General features: G+C 44.9%; 1 protein-coding gene across 1 annotated transcript in view; it reads left to right on the top strand.

Annotated features, from left to right (window-relative positions):
* TPH1 (tryptophan hydroxylase 1) overlaps positions 1–12,365 on the top strand; it is a 37,718-nt gene extending 25,353 nt beyond the window's left edge. The window contains exons 7-11 of the mRNA XM_038764648.1: positions 2,787–2,922; positions 3,055–3,181; positions 4,624–4,719; positions 8,148–8,281; positions 11,456–12,365. Of these exons, the coding sequence (XP_038620576.1) occupies positions 2,787–2,922; positions 3,055–3,181; positions 4,624–4,719; positions 8,148–8,281; positions 11,456–11,630 (668 nt within the window). The 3' untranslated portion in view covers positions 11,631–12,365. The remainder of the gene's footprint in view (positions 1–2,786; positions 2,923–3,054; positions 3,182–4,623; positions 4,720–8,147; positions 8,282–11,455) is intronic.
* Positions 12,366–15,996: the final 3,631 nt, after the last annotated feature.

Raw genomic sequence — 15,996 nt, 5'->3', positions numbered from 1 at the left:
CCCGGGCTCTTTCCACTGAGCCTCGCTGCTGCTTATAGTAAGTGCTTGGGTTGATACAAGATCATCAGGTTGGACACAATCCCTCTCCCACATAGAGCTCACAGTCTAAGTCAGAGGGAGGAGGATTTAATCTCCATTTTACAGGGTGAGGTAACTGAGGCACAGAGCTGTGTGACTTTGGGCAAGTCACTTAACTTCTCTGTGCCTCAGTTACCTCATCTGTAAAATGGGGATGAAGACTGTGAGCCCCATATGGGGCAACCTGATCACCTTGTAACCTCCCCAGCGCTTAGAACAGTGCTTTGCACATAGTAAGCGCTTAATAAATGCCATCATTATTATTATTATTATAAGTGATGTGAATTGCCCAAGGTCACACAGCAGAGAAATGGTGGAGCTGGGATTAGAATCAGTCCTCTGACTCCCAAGCCCGTGGTCTTTCCACTGGGCCCCAGTGCTTCCAGTTCACTTTTTGTTACCCAGCCTGACTGTAATTCTACCTGTTTGTAGAGAAACAGCGTGGCTCAGTGGAAAGAGCCCGGGCTTTGAAGTCAGAGGTCATGGGTTCAAATCCCGGCTCCGCCAATTGTCAGCTGGGTGACTTTGGGCAAGTCACTTAGCTTCTCTGTGCCTCAGTTCCCTCATCTGTTAAATGGGGATTAAGACTATGAGCCCCCCGTGGGACAACCTGATCACCTTGTAACCTCCCCGGTGCTTTGCACATAGTAAGTGCTTAATAAATGCCATCATTATTATTATTATTTATATTGATGCCTGTTTACTCGTTTTGGTGTCTGTCTTCCCCCTTCTAGACTGTAAACCCGGTGTGGGCAGGGATTGTCTCTCTTTATTGCTGAATTGTACTTTCCAAACGCTTAGTACATTGCTCTGCACACGGTAAGCGCTTAATAAATACGATCGAATGGATGAGTGAGTGCTTTTCAGCAGCAGTGCCCTCAAGTCTAGGTGCAATGGTGTATTTGTAGAGAAGCAGCGTGGCTCAGTGGAAAGAGCCCGGGCTTTGGAGTCGGAGGTCATGGATTCGAATCCCGACTCCACCACAAGTCTGCTGTGTGACCTCGGGCAAGTCACTTAGCTTCTCTGTGCCTCAGTTCCCTCATCTGTTAAATGGGGATTAAGACTATGAGCCCCCTGTGGGACAACCTGATCACCTTGTAACCTCCCCAGTGCTTAGAACTGTGCTTTGCACATAGTAAGTGCTTAATAAATGCCATCATTATTATTATTATTTATATTGATGCCTGTTTACTCGTTTTGATGTCTGTCTTCCCCCTTCCAGACTTTAAGCCCGGTGTGGGCAGGGATTTTCTCTCTTTATTGCTGAATTGTACTTTCCAAGCACTTAGTACAATGCTGTGCACACGGTAAGCGCTTAATAAATACGATCGAATGGATGAGTGAGTGCTTTTCAGCAGCAGTGCCCTCAAGTCTAGGTGCAATGGTGTATTTGTAGAAAAGCAGCGTGGCTCAGTGGAAAGAGCACGGGCTTTGGAGTCAGAGGTCATGGGTTCGAATCCCGGCTCCACCACAAGTCTGCTGTGTGACCTCGGGCAAGTCACTTAACTTCTCTGAGCCTCAGTTACCTCATCTGTAAAAATGGGGATTAAGACTGTGAGCCCCACGTGGGACAACTTGATCACACTGTATCCCCCCCAGCGCTTAGAACAGTGCTTTGCACGTAGTAAGCGCTTAACAAATGCCATCATTATTATTATTATTATTATTTGAAGATTCTGACAGTTCCTTGATAGTGGAAGAAAGGACATTTTCTCTGAATATGATAAAAATCTCCCAAGGGGGGAGACATTTAGTAAAATTCTGAGCAGCGAGATTGATAGTTTGATTTAGATTATTATCATCCTCAGTATATTTGTTAAGCACTTCCTGTGTGTCAAGCACTGCTCTAAGCACTGGAGTAGATAAATATTTCCTAATTGTCACAGGTTTTTCCTTCCAGACTGTGAGCCCATTGTTGGGCAGGGACCGTCTCTATATGTTGCCGATTTGTACTTCCCAGTCGCTTAGTCCAGTGCTCTGCACACAGTAAGCGCCCAATAAATACGACTGAATGAAGGAATGAAAAGTTAATCCAACTGGGCACAGTCCTTGTCCCACATGAGGCTCACACTCCAAATAGGAGAACAGTTATTCAATCCCCATTTTAGAGATGAGGAAACTGAGGCCCAGAGAAGTTAAATTGAACCAACATGAACCAAACTACTGAACCTAGAAGCAGCGTGGCTCTGGAGAAAGAGCCCGGGCTTTGGAGTCAGCGGTCATGGGTTCGAATCCCAGCTCCGCCAATTGGCAGCTGTGTGACTTTGGGCAAGTCGCTTCACTTCTCCGGGCCTCAGTTCCCTCATCTGTAAAATGGGGATGGAGACTGTGAGGCCCCCCGTGGGACAACCTGATCACCTTGTAACCTCCCCAGCGCTTAGAACAGTGCTTTACACATAGTAAGCGCTTAATAAATGCCGTCGTTATTATTATTATTAAGTAACTTACCCACAGACACACCACAGGCAACTGGAAGAACCGGGATTAGAACCCAGCTCTCTCGACTCCCAGGCCTGCATTATTTCCACTGGTCCAGTGGGCTCTGAGTTGTTTCTGCTGCCCATGCTAGGGAAACCCATAGAATGTCACGCTTTGGGTTTGATCCGCTTTATTCATTCATTCGGTCATATTCACTGAGCGCTTACTGCATGCCGAGCATTGTACTAAGCGCTTACGTATGAACTAAGTGTTTATCTATGGCTTTTCAGAACGCACTGGCTTCTCCATCCGTCCCGTGGCTGGTTATCTGTCACCAAGAGACTTCTTAGCGGGTTTAGCGTTCAGAGTTTTCCACTGCACTCAGTATGTAAGACACAGCTCAGACCCCCTCTATACTCCAGAGCCGTAAGTTGGTTTTTTTCTTCATGCTTTCTTTTTCCGATTTAAACGTCCGGTGACTGTCATTCTGTCTCATTAGACTGGGTTTTGACTGGCCGGGAAGGGTAACACGGGGTCCAATTTTGTTCCTTTTTCCAGAGATACCTGCCATGAGCTCCTAGGCCACGTTCCCCTTCTGGCCGAGCCCAGCTTCGCTCAGTTCTCTCAAGAAATCGGCTTGGCATCCCTAGGAGCGTCCGACGAAGCTGTTCAAAAACTGGCAACGGTACGGGTGGGAAACTCCAAACCGATAGTTGGTAGCTCCAGTTTTCACATTGCAGCCCCTTCCCTCATCGCCGTCTTCATAATAATAATAATAATAATAATAATAATAATAATGGCATTTATTAAGCGCTTACTATGTGCAAAGCACTGTTCCAAGCGCTGGGGAGGTTACAAGGTGATCCCCCTCTCCATCCCTTTTAGACTTTGAGCCCACTGTTGGGTAGGGACTGTCTCTATATGTTGCCAATTTGTACTTCCCAAGCGCTTAGTACAGTGCTCTGCACATAGTAAGCGCTCAATAAATACGATTGATGATGATGATGATCGCCGTCTTCATAATAATAATAATAATAATAATATAATGGCATTTATTAAGCGCTTACTATGTGCAAAGCACTGTTCTAAGTGCTGGGGAGGTTACAAGGTGATCCCCCTCTCCATCCCTTTTAGACTGTGAGCCCACTGTTGGGTAGGGACTGTCTCTATATGTTGCCAATTTGTACTTCCCAAGCGCTTAGTACAGTGCTCTGCACATAGCGCTCAATAAATACAATTGATGATGATGATGATCGCCATCTTCATAATAATAATAATAATAATGGCATTTATTAAGCGCTTACTATGTGCAAAGCACTGTTCTAAGCGCTGGGGAGGTTACAAGGTGATCCCCCTCTCCATCCCTTTTAGACTGTGAGCCCACTGTTGGGTAGGGACTGTCTCTATATGTTGCCAATTTGTACTTCCCAAGCGCTTAGTACAGTGCTCTGCACATAGTAAGCGCTCAATAAATACGATTGATGCTGATGATTGCAGACCACAGAGCTTTGTTCAAGACCCTGACAGAATTCTATCACTTGGCTGAGAATTAACCTCCTACCCTACATTTTATTAATAATAATAATTGTGGTATTTAATAATGATGGTATCTGTTAAGCGCTTACTGTGTGCAAACTACTGTTCTAAGTTCTGGGGAGGTTACAAGGTGATCAGGTTGTCCCACGGGGGGCTCACAGTATTAATCCCCATTTTACAGATGAGGCCCAGGGAAGTTAAGTGACTTGCCCAAAGTCACACAGCTGACGGTTGGCGGAGCCGGGTTTTGAACCCATGACCTCTGACTCCAAAGCCCATGTTCTTTCCACTGATCCATGCTGCTTTGTTAAGTACTTGTGTGCCAAGCATTGTACTACAAGATAATCAGGTTAGACGCAGTCCCTCTCCAATATGGGATTCACAGTCTAAGCGGGAGGAAGGCCAGGTATTTAACCCCCATTTTCTAAAAGAGGAAACCGAGGCACAGAGAAGTTAAATGACTTGCCCAAGGTCACAGAGCTGGCGAGTGGAAGAGGTAGGATTAAAACCTAGGTCCCCTGTCTTCTGGCTCGTGCTTTTAGGCCCCACTGCTTTTAATATTTTCGTGGTTTGTTTTTTTTTTTTTTGCAGTGCTACTTCTTCACCGTGGAGTTTGGCTTATGTAAACAAGATGGGCAACTGAGAGTCTATGGGGCAGGTTTACTTTCTTCCATCGGTGAGCTCGAAGTAAGAGTTGAAATACCTGACACTGAATCATTTTCATCTGCTTTTGCTGATATGGCAGGGAATGTCATTTAATAATAATAATAATAATAATAATAATAATAATAATAATAATGGCATTTATTAAGCGCTTGCTATGTGCAAAGCACTGTTCTAAGCACTGGGGAGGTTACAAGGTGATCAGGTTGTCCCACGGAGGGCTCACAGTCTTAATCCTGCCCATCCGCCAAGCTAGCTCTCTTCCTCCCTTCAAGGCCCTACTGAGAGCTCACCTCCTCCAGGAGGCCTTCCCAGACTGATCCCCTTCCTTCCTCTCCCCCTCATTTCCCTCTCCATCCCTCCATCTTACCTCCTTCCCTTCCCCACAGCACCTGTATATATGTATATATGTTTGCACATGTTTATTACTCTATTTATTTTACTTGTTCGTATCTATTCCATTTATTTTATTTTGTTAGTATGTTTGGTTTTGTTCTCTGTCTCCCCCTTTTAGACTGTGAGCCCACTGTTGGGTAGGGACCGTCTCTATATGTTGCCAACTTGTACTTCCCAAGCACTTAGTACAGTGCTCTGCACACAGTTAGTGTTCAATAAATACGATTGATTGATTGATTGATTGATATTTATTACTCTATTTATTTATTTTACTTGTTCATATCTATTCCATTTATTTTATTTTGTTAGTATGTTTGGTTTTGTTCTCTGTCTCCCCCTTTTAGACTGTGAGCCCACTGTTGGGTAGGGACTGTCTCTATATGTTGCCAACTTGTACTTCCCAAGCGCTTAGTACAGTGCTCTGCACACAGTAAGCGCTCAATAAATACGATTGATTGATTGATTAATGCCAACTGTACAGATGAGGGAACTGAGGCACAGGGAAGTGAAGTGACTTGCCCCAAGTCACACAGCTGACAATTGGCAGAGCTGGGATACGAACCCATGACCTCTGACTTCAAAGCCCGGGCTCTTTCCACTGAGGCACGCTGCTTCTCTACATTTGTGTCTAAGAGCCCATTTGGGAAACAGGTTTTGAGGAACACTGCACATCTTATGCCTGAAAGACACATAATCCTCTCAAGAAAGATCCTAGTCATTTTTTTGCAACTTCTCTTTGGTTTCAAGAAAGTCGAGATCATTTTGGTATTCCTCACCCTCTAACTAGTACCCACTTCTGGTTTCATCGGGAATGTCCTCCTGAGAAATTCCAACCCAAAGGATGGTCACAGAATTTTCTTGGAAGATGTTTCCTAAGCAACCTATGTGGGCAGATTTTCCTTTTGTGCCTCGTTTATTGGGCTGGTAGATATTTGTTCAGTATTAATAATGCTGTCAGAATCAATTTTACAGTGGGCATGAACGAATGAATCATTACAACAGTCTGACTCTATTGATATTCTAAAAGTCTAAAACATTGTTGTGAAATTCATCATCATCATCAATCGTATTTATTGAGCGCTTACTGTGTGCAGAGCACTGTACTAAGCGCTTGGGAAGTACAAATTGGCAACATATAGAGACAGCCCCTACCCAACAGTGGGCTCACAGTCTAAAAGGGGGAGGCAGAATCAGGCAGAAATTCATTCATTCAATCATATTCATTGAGCGCTTACTGTGTGCATAGCTCTGTATTAAGTGCTTGGGAGAACACAATATAGCATTCATTCATTCATTCAGTCGTATTTATTGAGCGCTTACTGTGTGCAGAGCACTGGACTAAGCGCTTGGGAAGTACAAGTCGGCAACATCTAGAGACGGTCCCTATCCAACAGCGGGCTCACAGTCTAGAAGGGGGAGACAGACAACAAAACAAAACATATTAACAAAATAAAATAAATAGAATAAATATGTGCAAGTAAAATACATTCATTCATTCATTCATTCAATCGTATTTATTGAGCGCTTACTGTGTGCAGAGTACTGGACTAAGCACTTGGGAAGTACAAGTTGGCAACGTATAGAGACGGTCCCTACCCAACAGCGGGCTCACAGTCTAGAAGGGGGAGGCAGATAACAAAACAAAACATATTAACAAAATAAAATAAATAGAATAAATATGTACAAGTAAAATAAATTCATTCATTCATTCATTCAATCGTATTTATTGAGCGCTTACTGTGTGCAGAGTACTGGACTAAGCGCTTGGGAAGTACAAGTTGGCAATGTATAGAGATGGTCCCTACCCAACAGCGGGCTCACAGTCTAGAAGGGGGAGGCAGACAACAAAACAAAACATATTAACAAAATAAAATAAATAGAATAAATATGTACAAGTAAAATAAATTCATTCATTCATTCAGTTGTATTTATTGAGCGCTTACTGTGTGCAGAGCACTGTACTAAGCGCTTGTACATATTTATTACTCTATCTTGCTTCTACATATCTATTCTATTTTATTTTGTTAGTATGTTTGGTTTTGTTCTCTGTCTCCCCCTTCTCGACTGTGAGCCCACTGTTGGGTAGGGACTGTCTCTATATGTTGCCAACTTGTACTTCCCAAGCGCTTAGTACAGTGCTCTGCACACAGTAAGCGCTCAATAAATACGATTGATTGATTGAGAAGTACAAGTCGGCAACATATGTGATTTTAAGAAAGGCTTGAAGATGAGGAAAGTGGTGGTCGTCACATATGGAGGGGAAGGGAATTCCAGGCCAGAGGGAGGAAGAGGACGGTGGGTTGATGGCATGATAGATGATGATGATGATGATGATGATAGATGATGACGATGAAAGAAAGAGATAATAATAGTAATAATTGCGGTATTTGTTGAGCACCTTCTATGCGCCAGGCACTCATCTAAGCTCTGGGAAAGCAGCGTGGCTTAGTGGAAAGAGCCCAGGCTTGGGAGTCAGGGGTCATGGGTTCTAATCCCTGCTCTGCCGCTTGTCAGCTGTGTGACTTTAGGCAAGTCACTTCACTTCTCTGGGCCACAGTTCCCTCATCTGTAAAATGGGCATGAAGACTGTGAGCCCCAGGTGGGACAACCTGATCACTGTATCTACCTCAGCGCTTAGAACAGTGCTTGGCAAATAGTAAGCGCTTCACAAATACAATCATTATTATCATGCAAGATAATCGGGTTGTGCACAGTCCAGCAGTCACATAGGGCCAGAGAGACGGCAAGAACATAGTAGAATGTACAGGCCCTCAAAAATCTCCAGTGGCTAAATAAATAAATAGAGTAATAAATATGTACAAATATATATACAGGTATATAACAGACACAATCCTGCTCGCAATGAACTCGCGGTCTAGAGGGGGGAGATAGACATTAATATAAATAAATAAATAGATAAATTACAGATATAGACCTATGTGCGGTGAAATGGGTCCTGTCATTTAATGAGTGCTCATCCTATCAGTATACTTTAATGTGAAATGCATTATGAGGAAAGGCGGTACTGATGGACTGATTCTTGATCTGTCTTTCAGCATGCTCTTTCTGGAAATGCCAAAGTAAAGCCCTTTGATCCGAAGATCACCTGCAATCAAGAGTGCATTATCACAACTTTCCAGGAAGTCTACTTTGTTTCTGAAAGTTTTGAAGAGGCAAAGGAGAAGATGAGGTAGAGTCTGCCTTATCTCCGTCTCTTCTATTAAAGGCAGGCGTGGTGATGGGGGTCTGACAGTCACCTCACGGAAGCAACCAGGATCTCTCTCTTTTTTTTTTTTAGGGCATTTGTTAAGAGCTTACTATTGCCAGGCACTGGTAATGAGCGTTGGGGAAGATATAAGTTAATCAATCAATCAATCATATGTATTGAGCGCTTACTGTGTGCAGAGCACTGTACTAAGTGCTTGGAAAGTACAAGTTGGCAACATCTAGAGACGGTCCCTACCCAACAGTGGGCTCACAGTCTAGAAGGGGGAGACAGAGAACAAAACAAAACATATTAACAAAATAAAATAAATAGAATAGATATGTACAAGTAAAATAAATAGAGTAATAAATCCGTACAAACATATGTACGTATATATAGGTGCTGTGGGGAAGGGAAGGAGGTAAGGCAGGGGAATGGAGAGGGGGACGAGGGGGAGAGGAAGGAGGGGGTTCAGTCTGGGATGGGAATAATCAGGTTGGACACTCTCCCTGTCACCCATGGGGCTTACGGTGTCAGTCCCCCTTTTACAGATGAGGTAACTGAGGCACAGAGGAGTGAAGTGACTCCCCCAAGGTCACATATCAGGCAAGAGGCAGAGCCGGGATTAATAATAATAATAATGATAATAGTGGCATTTATTAAGCGCTTACTATGTGCCAAGCACTGTTCTAAGCACTGGAGAGTTTGCAAGGTGATCAGGTTGTCCCACGGGGAGCTCACAGTCTGTAGCTCCATTTTACAGATGAGGTCACTGAGGCACAGAAAAGTTAAGTGACTTGCCCAGAGTCACACAGTTGACAACTGGTGGAGTCGGGATTTGAACCCATGACCTCTGACTCCAAAGCCCATGCTCTTTCCACTGATCCACGCTGCTTCTTTAAATTATGGCATTTATTAAACGCTTACTATGTGCAAAGCACGGTTCTAAGTGCTAGGGAGGTTAAGACGTTATCAGGTTGTCCCACGGGAGTCTCACAGTCTTCATCCCCATTTTACAGATGAGGGAACTGAGGCCCAGAGAAGTTAAGTGACTTGCCCAAAGTCACCCAGCTGACAGTTGGTGAAGCTGGGATTTGAACCCATGGCCTCTGACTCCAAAGCCCATGCACTTTCCACTGATCCACGCTGCTTCTTTAAATTATGGCATTTATTAAGTGCTTACTATGTGCAAAGCACTGTTCTAAGCGCTGGGGAGGTTACGACGTGATCAGGTTGTCCCACGGGGGGCTCACAGTCTTCATCCCCATTTTACAGATGAGGGAACTGAGGCCCAGAGAAGTTAAGTGACTTGCCCAAAGTCACCCAGCTGACAACTGGTGGAGCCGGGATTTGAACCCATGACCTCTGACTCCAAAGCCCATGCTCTTTCCACTGATCCACGCTGCTTCTTTAAATTATGGCATTTATTAAGTGCTTACTATGTGCAAAGCACAGTTCTGAGCGCTGGGGAGGTTACGACGTGATCGGGTTGTCCCACAGGGGGCTCACAGTCTTCACCCGCATTTTACAGATGAGGGAACTGAAGCCCAGAGAAGTGAAATGACTTGCCCAAAGTCACCCAGCAGACAACTGGCGGAGCCGGGATTTGAACCCATGGCCTCTGACTCCATAGCCCGGGCTCTTTCCACTGAGCCACGCTGCTTCTCTTAGATTAGAGATTAGACTGGGATTAGAACCCAGGTCCTTTTGGCAAAAGCCACGCTGTTTCTCAGTGTGGCCTAGCCCAAACTGCTATCACTACTGCCCCAGTAATAAATAATAATAATAATGGCATTTATTAATCAATCAATCAACCAATCGTATTTATTGAGTGCTTACTGTGTGCAGAGCACTGTACTAAGCGCTTGGGAAGTACAAGTTGGCAACATATGGAGACAGTCTCTACCCAACAGTGGGCTCACAGTCTAGAAGGGGGAGCGCTTACTATGTGCCAAGCACAGTGAGCCCACTGTTGGGTAGGGACCGTCTCTATATGTTGCCAACTTGGACTTGACTGAGCCCCTTCCTTCCTCTCCCCCTCGTCCCCCTCTCCATCCCCCCATCTTACCTCCTTCCCTTCCCCACAGCACCTGTATATATGTATATATGTTTGTACAGATTTATTACTCTATTTATTTATTTATCTTACTTGTACGTATCTATTCTATTTATTTTATTTTGTCAGTGTGTTTGGTTTTGTTGTCTGTCTCCCCCTTTTAGACTGTGAGCCCACTGTTGGGTAGGGACTGTCTCTATATGTTGCCAATTTGTACTTCCCAAGCGCTTAGTCCAGTGCTCTGCACACAGTAAGCGCTCAATAAATACGATTGATGATGATGATGATGTACTTCCCAAGCGCTTAGTACAGTGCTCTGCACACAGTAAGCCCTCAATAAATACGATTGATGATGATGATGATGATGATGATGGCTTGGGGGTTGGTGAATGCAGGAAGATGGAAACAAATAGACGTGACCCTCCAACCCCACCCCTCTCCGGTCCTCCTCACCGCGGCCCGTTGCCACCCACTGCCTCGCTCCTGCCGGTGGTGATGAATTTGGCCACGGTTTGAGGCTTGCACACTGCCATGGGTCCAGGACTGTGACTGATGTAACAAATATCTCTAAGCCCAGCTAATAATAATAATAATAATAACTGGGGTACTTGTCAAGCACTTACTTTGTACCATTCATTCATTCCTTCAATCGTATTTATTGAGCGCTTACTGTGTGCAGAGCACTGTACTAAGCGCTTGGGAAGTACAAATTGGCAACATATAGAGACAGTCCCTACCCAACAGTGGGCTCACAGTCTAAGCCATTAGACTGCTATTACACCGTTTCTAAGTATCCAACGGTACTTTCGTTTCCTAAGATTTTTGACGGTTAGAATTTCGAAGCATTTTAACCAGTCTCAAGTGCTCGGGGAGGGGAGGGAAGTCACTTCAAGTAGCTATTACCCAATTGTTGTCTTCTCATTTAAAAAGAAAAGGAATTTTGCTTTTGGAATGTTGCCAATTTGTACTTCCCAAGCGCTTGGTACAGTGCTCTGCACATAGTAAGTGCTCAATAAATATGATTGATTGATTGATTGATTGATTTTGCACGGACTTTTCTCCGGCAGATTCATTCTTGTTTCTCCGGTTGTGCCTTCAAACAGGGAATTTGCCAAGACGATTAAGCGACCCTTTGGGGTGTATTACAACCCATACATCCAGAGTGTGCAGCTCCTCAAGGACAGCAAGGGCATCGCCTGTGTGGTGAACGAATTGCGGCATGAACTCGACATCGTCAGCGACGCCCTCGCGAAAATGAGTAGACAACTTGGGGTCTAAGGTCGACTGCCCTCCGTAACTCTCACGTGCTTTTTCCTATTCTAGGCGCGGAGCAAAATTCCTTTTATTTTTAAATGAGAAGACAACAATTAGGTAATAGCTACTTGAAGTGACTTCCCTCCCCGAGCACTTGAGTCGTGTTAAAATGCTTCGAAATTCTAACCGTCAAAAATCTTAGGGAATGAAAGTACCGTTGGATACTTAGAAACGGTGTAATAGCATTGTAATGGCTTTTAGAGATTGTTTAAAAGGCATTTCTGAGTTACAGCCCCAAAAGAAGACTTTGACGCTTAACTTTCACTAATAGAGGCATCGCTGAAGAGTTAGTCCCTTCCCTTTACTTCCGTTGGCTTATTCATGTAAATAAGAGAATGACACAGAGTGATCTGGAGTTGAAAAAACACCGCCACCCATGCTTCTTAAAAATTAGTTTCTTATTGATTAGGTAATGTGAAACAGTTGTAAATTTCCACTTTTTTGGACATTCAGTTAACTTGTATCATTAAAGCTGTAAGCTCGTTGTGGGCAGGGAAAGTGTCTACCAACTCTTATATTGTACTCGCCCAAACAGTTAGTAAAGTGCTTTGTGCAGAGTAAGTGCTCAATAAATACGATTGATTGATTGGTATTACCCCAGTACTATTTCTGTTATGACTTGTTGAGACCCATGAGATCCATGAAACATTTTTTTTTACTCTCTCACACTCAAAGGGAGACCCCTGTTCTCCCTCTCTTTCCCTGTTTGTTTGCTTTTTAGTGGCGGCAGAGGAGTGGAGGGTGCGGGCTGGGCTGGAGAAGGACAGAAGGGAGGTGAGGGAGGAGGGGGCGAGGGGATGGACAGCCTTGAAGCCGAGAGTGAGGAGTTTTTGTTTGATGTGTAGGTTGACTGGCAGCCACTGGAGATTTTTGAGGAGGGATGTAACATGCCCAGAGCGTTTCTGCACAATAATAATAATAATAATGTTGGTATTAAGCACTTACTATGTGCAAATCACTGTTCTAAGCACTGGGGGGATACAAGGTGATAAGGTTGTCCCACGTGAGGCTCACAGTCTTCATCCCCATTTTACAGATGAGGGAACTGAGGCCCAGAGAAGTGAAGTGATTTGCCCAAAGTCACACAGCTGACAATTGGCGGAGCCGGGATTTGAACCCATGACCTCTGACTCCAAAGCCCGGGCTCTTTCCACTGAGCCACGCTGCTTCTCTAAAAAAACCCCTACCCTTCACCCCACAGTTCCCTCCAGTTGTCGCCCCATCTCCTTCCTACCTTCCCTCTCCAAACTCCTCGGGCGAGCTGTCTGCACCCTCTGTCTCAAGTTTTTCTCCTCCAATTCTCTTTCTCGGCCCCCTCCGATCTGGCTTCCTCTCCCTTTACTCCACAGAAACCGCCCTCTCAAAGGGGTCTCCGACGGCCTCCTTCTTGCCAAATCCAACGGCCTCCACTCCCTCCTAATCCGCCTCAACCTCTCAGCTGCTTTCGACACGGTGGACCACCCCCTTCTTTAAACACCCCCTTCCCTCCTCTTTTCAGAGCCGGGATTCGAACCCATGACCTCTGACTCCCAAGCCCGCGCTCTTTCCACTGAGCCACGCTGCTTCTCGGAGCTTCACAAAGATGATCCGGGCAGCAGCGTGACGTATAGACTGAAGTGGGGAGAGACAGGAGGACGGGAGATCAGAGAGGAGGCCGATGCACTGTTCTAAACGCTAGGACAGAAACAAGCCAATCAGGTAGGACACGGTCCACGTCCCGCACGGGGCTCACAGTCCCGAATCCCCATTTTACAGATGAAGTAACCGAGGCCCAGAGGAAGTGAAGTGTGACTTGCTCAAGGTCACCGAGCAGACCAGTGGCGGAGTTGGGATTAGAACTCGGGTCCTTGTGATTCCCAGGCCCAGGCTCTCTCCAGTAGGCCATGCTATTATTTCAATGGGACTTCTCGCTTCCGATCTCCGTGGCCTTTCTCAGGGTTCCTGGGCTTCTCAACACCTAGTCCCCAACTTGTGCCCTCCTTCCTCGGTTCCCATCCGCTTTCCAGCTCAGCTTCCCCTATGGGACCTCATCAATCAATCAATCAATCAATCAATCGTATTTATTGAGCGCTTACTGTGTGCAGAGCACTGTACTAAACGCTTGGGAAGTACAAGTCGGCAACACATAGGGACAGTCCCTACCCAACAGCGGGCTCTGGTTCTTCATCCAGAGCCAGACTTTTCTGCACCCCTGGCCATTGGCAGCGGCTACTCGTTCCCATTTGGAATCATTAATAATAATAATAATAATAGTGATAATGATGGCATTTAATAAGCCCTTACTATGTGCAAAGCACTGTTCTAAGCACTGGGGAGGTTACAAGGTGATCGGGTTGTCCCACGGGGGGCTCACAGTCTTAATCCCCATTTTAAGATGAGGGAACTGGGGCACAGAGAAGTTAAGTGACTTGCCCAAAGTCACACAGCTGACAATTAATGTTGGTATTTGTTAAGCGCTTACTATGTGCAAAGCACTGTTCTAAGCGCTGGGGTAGATACAAGGTAATCAGGTTGTCCCACGAGGGGCTCCCAGTCTTCATCCCCATTTTCCAGATGAGGTAACTGAGGCCCAGAGAAGTGAAGTGACTTGCCCAAAGTCACACAGCTGACAAGTGGCGGAGCCGGGATTAGAACCCATGACCTCTGACTTCATAGCCCGGGCTCTTTCCACTGAGCCACGCTGCTTCCCCAGAGCTGGGATTGGAACCCATGACCTCTGACTCCAAACCCCGTTCTCTTTCCACTGAGCCATGCTGCTTTTCTAATCATTCTTGCTGTCAATTAATGGCATTTATTGAGCACTTAGTATGTGCAGAGCACTGTACTAAGCACTTGAGAGGACAACACAAAAGAATACAGAGAGGCAGCATGGTCTAGTGGAAAGAGAATGGGCCTGGGCATCAGAGGACCTGGATTCTAATCCTGGCTCTGCCAACTGCTTGCTGTGGGGCCTTGGGCAAGTCACTTAACTTCCCTGTTACTTAGTTTTCTCAACTGTAGAATTGGGAGAGAAGCAGCGTGGCTCAGTGGAAAGAGCCCGGGCTTTGGAGTCAGACGTCGTGGGTTCGAATCCCAGCTCCGCCACAAGTCTGCTGTGTGACCTTGGGCAAGTCACTTCACTTCTCTGAGCCTCAGTTCTCTCATCTCTAAAAATGGGGATTAAGACTGTGAGCCCCCCGTGGGACAACTACTTGATCACATTGTATCCCCCCCAAGTGCTTAGAACAGTGCTTTGCACATAGTAAACGCTTAACAAATGCCATCATTATTATTATTATTATTATTATTATTATTATTATTATTATCATGTCCGTCCTCCCTCCTACTTAGACTTGGGAGCCCCATGCAGGATGGGGACTGTGTCCTAACCCACTAACTTGTACCTACCCTGCTGCTTAGATCAGTGTTTGGCACCTGGGAAGCGCTTAATAAATGCCGTAAAAAAACCCAAAACATTTGTAGATAGGTACTTTGCCCGTAAAGAGCTTACAATAATTCATTCAATCATATTTACTGAGTGCTTACCGTGTGCGGAGCACTTTATTAAGCACTTGAGAGGGGACAATATTACAGTAAGCAGACACATTGCCTGCCCACAGTGAGCTGACGGTCTACACCGCAGACTCAAGGAGTATCACCTCCAGCCTGGTTTCTACCACCTGTTCAGTTTCATCCACTTTGACATCCACCTTCCCCCTTTACCCTCCAAAAAAATCACGTGTGATGTACGTGGGGTGAGAACAAAGTGAATTTGTCCCCTGACAGGTGAAAAAATCAGAAAATTAAATGTTTCTAAAGGGTCATATTCCAGCAGAAAGTGTGACTGTGCAAAACTGTTGTGATTAAAAATGACTGTGCATTTGGAAGAATAATTTTTATCGAGGGGAAGTAATTTGGAAATTACGACTGAATGGGCTGTTATGACTATTTACACCTACTGGATTCCTTTATTACTGTGATACTGTTGAGATATTAAAAAAGCAAACTCTTTTTCCAAGTTTGTTTTAGAAACGTGCTTCTAATCAGCACAGAAATCTATGAATATATTTTTTATCTTGACGTGCGCAAACCGCAGATTGTCTTTATTGTGAACATTTTAGCTATTTGAATAAAAATTTGCATCCTTGGATGGACTTTATTTGTATGGAATAGCCTCAAGACCCCGTTTTTCTTTCCCCTGTATGAGCAAACTGTATTTTTTTTTAAAAGAACTTTAGGTACCTCAATTCTAGTTAATTAAAAAGTGGTGAGAATCTTTATTGAAACACAATTTTTTGTTTTGCTTTGTCCAAGAAATGATGACTCTTCCGTGTAATCAGTGTTTTCGGAT

This window comes from Tachyglossus aculeatus, chromosome 22 (genome assembly GCF_015852505.1).
Source record: "Tachyglossus aculeatus isolate mTacAcu1 chromosome 22, mTacAcu1.pri, whole genome shotgun sequence".
NCBI classification, from domain to species: domain Eukaryota; kingdom Metazoa; phylum Chordata; class Mammalia; order Monotremata; family Tachyglossidae; genus Tachyglossus; species Tachyglossus aculeatus.
This window is presented reverse-complemented; position numbering and strand designations above follow the sequence as displayed.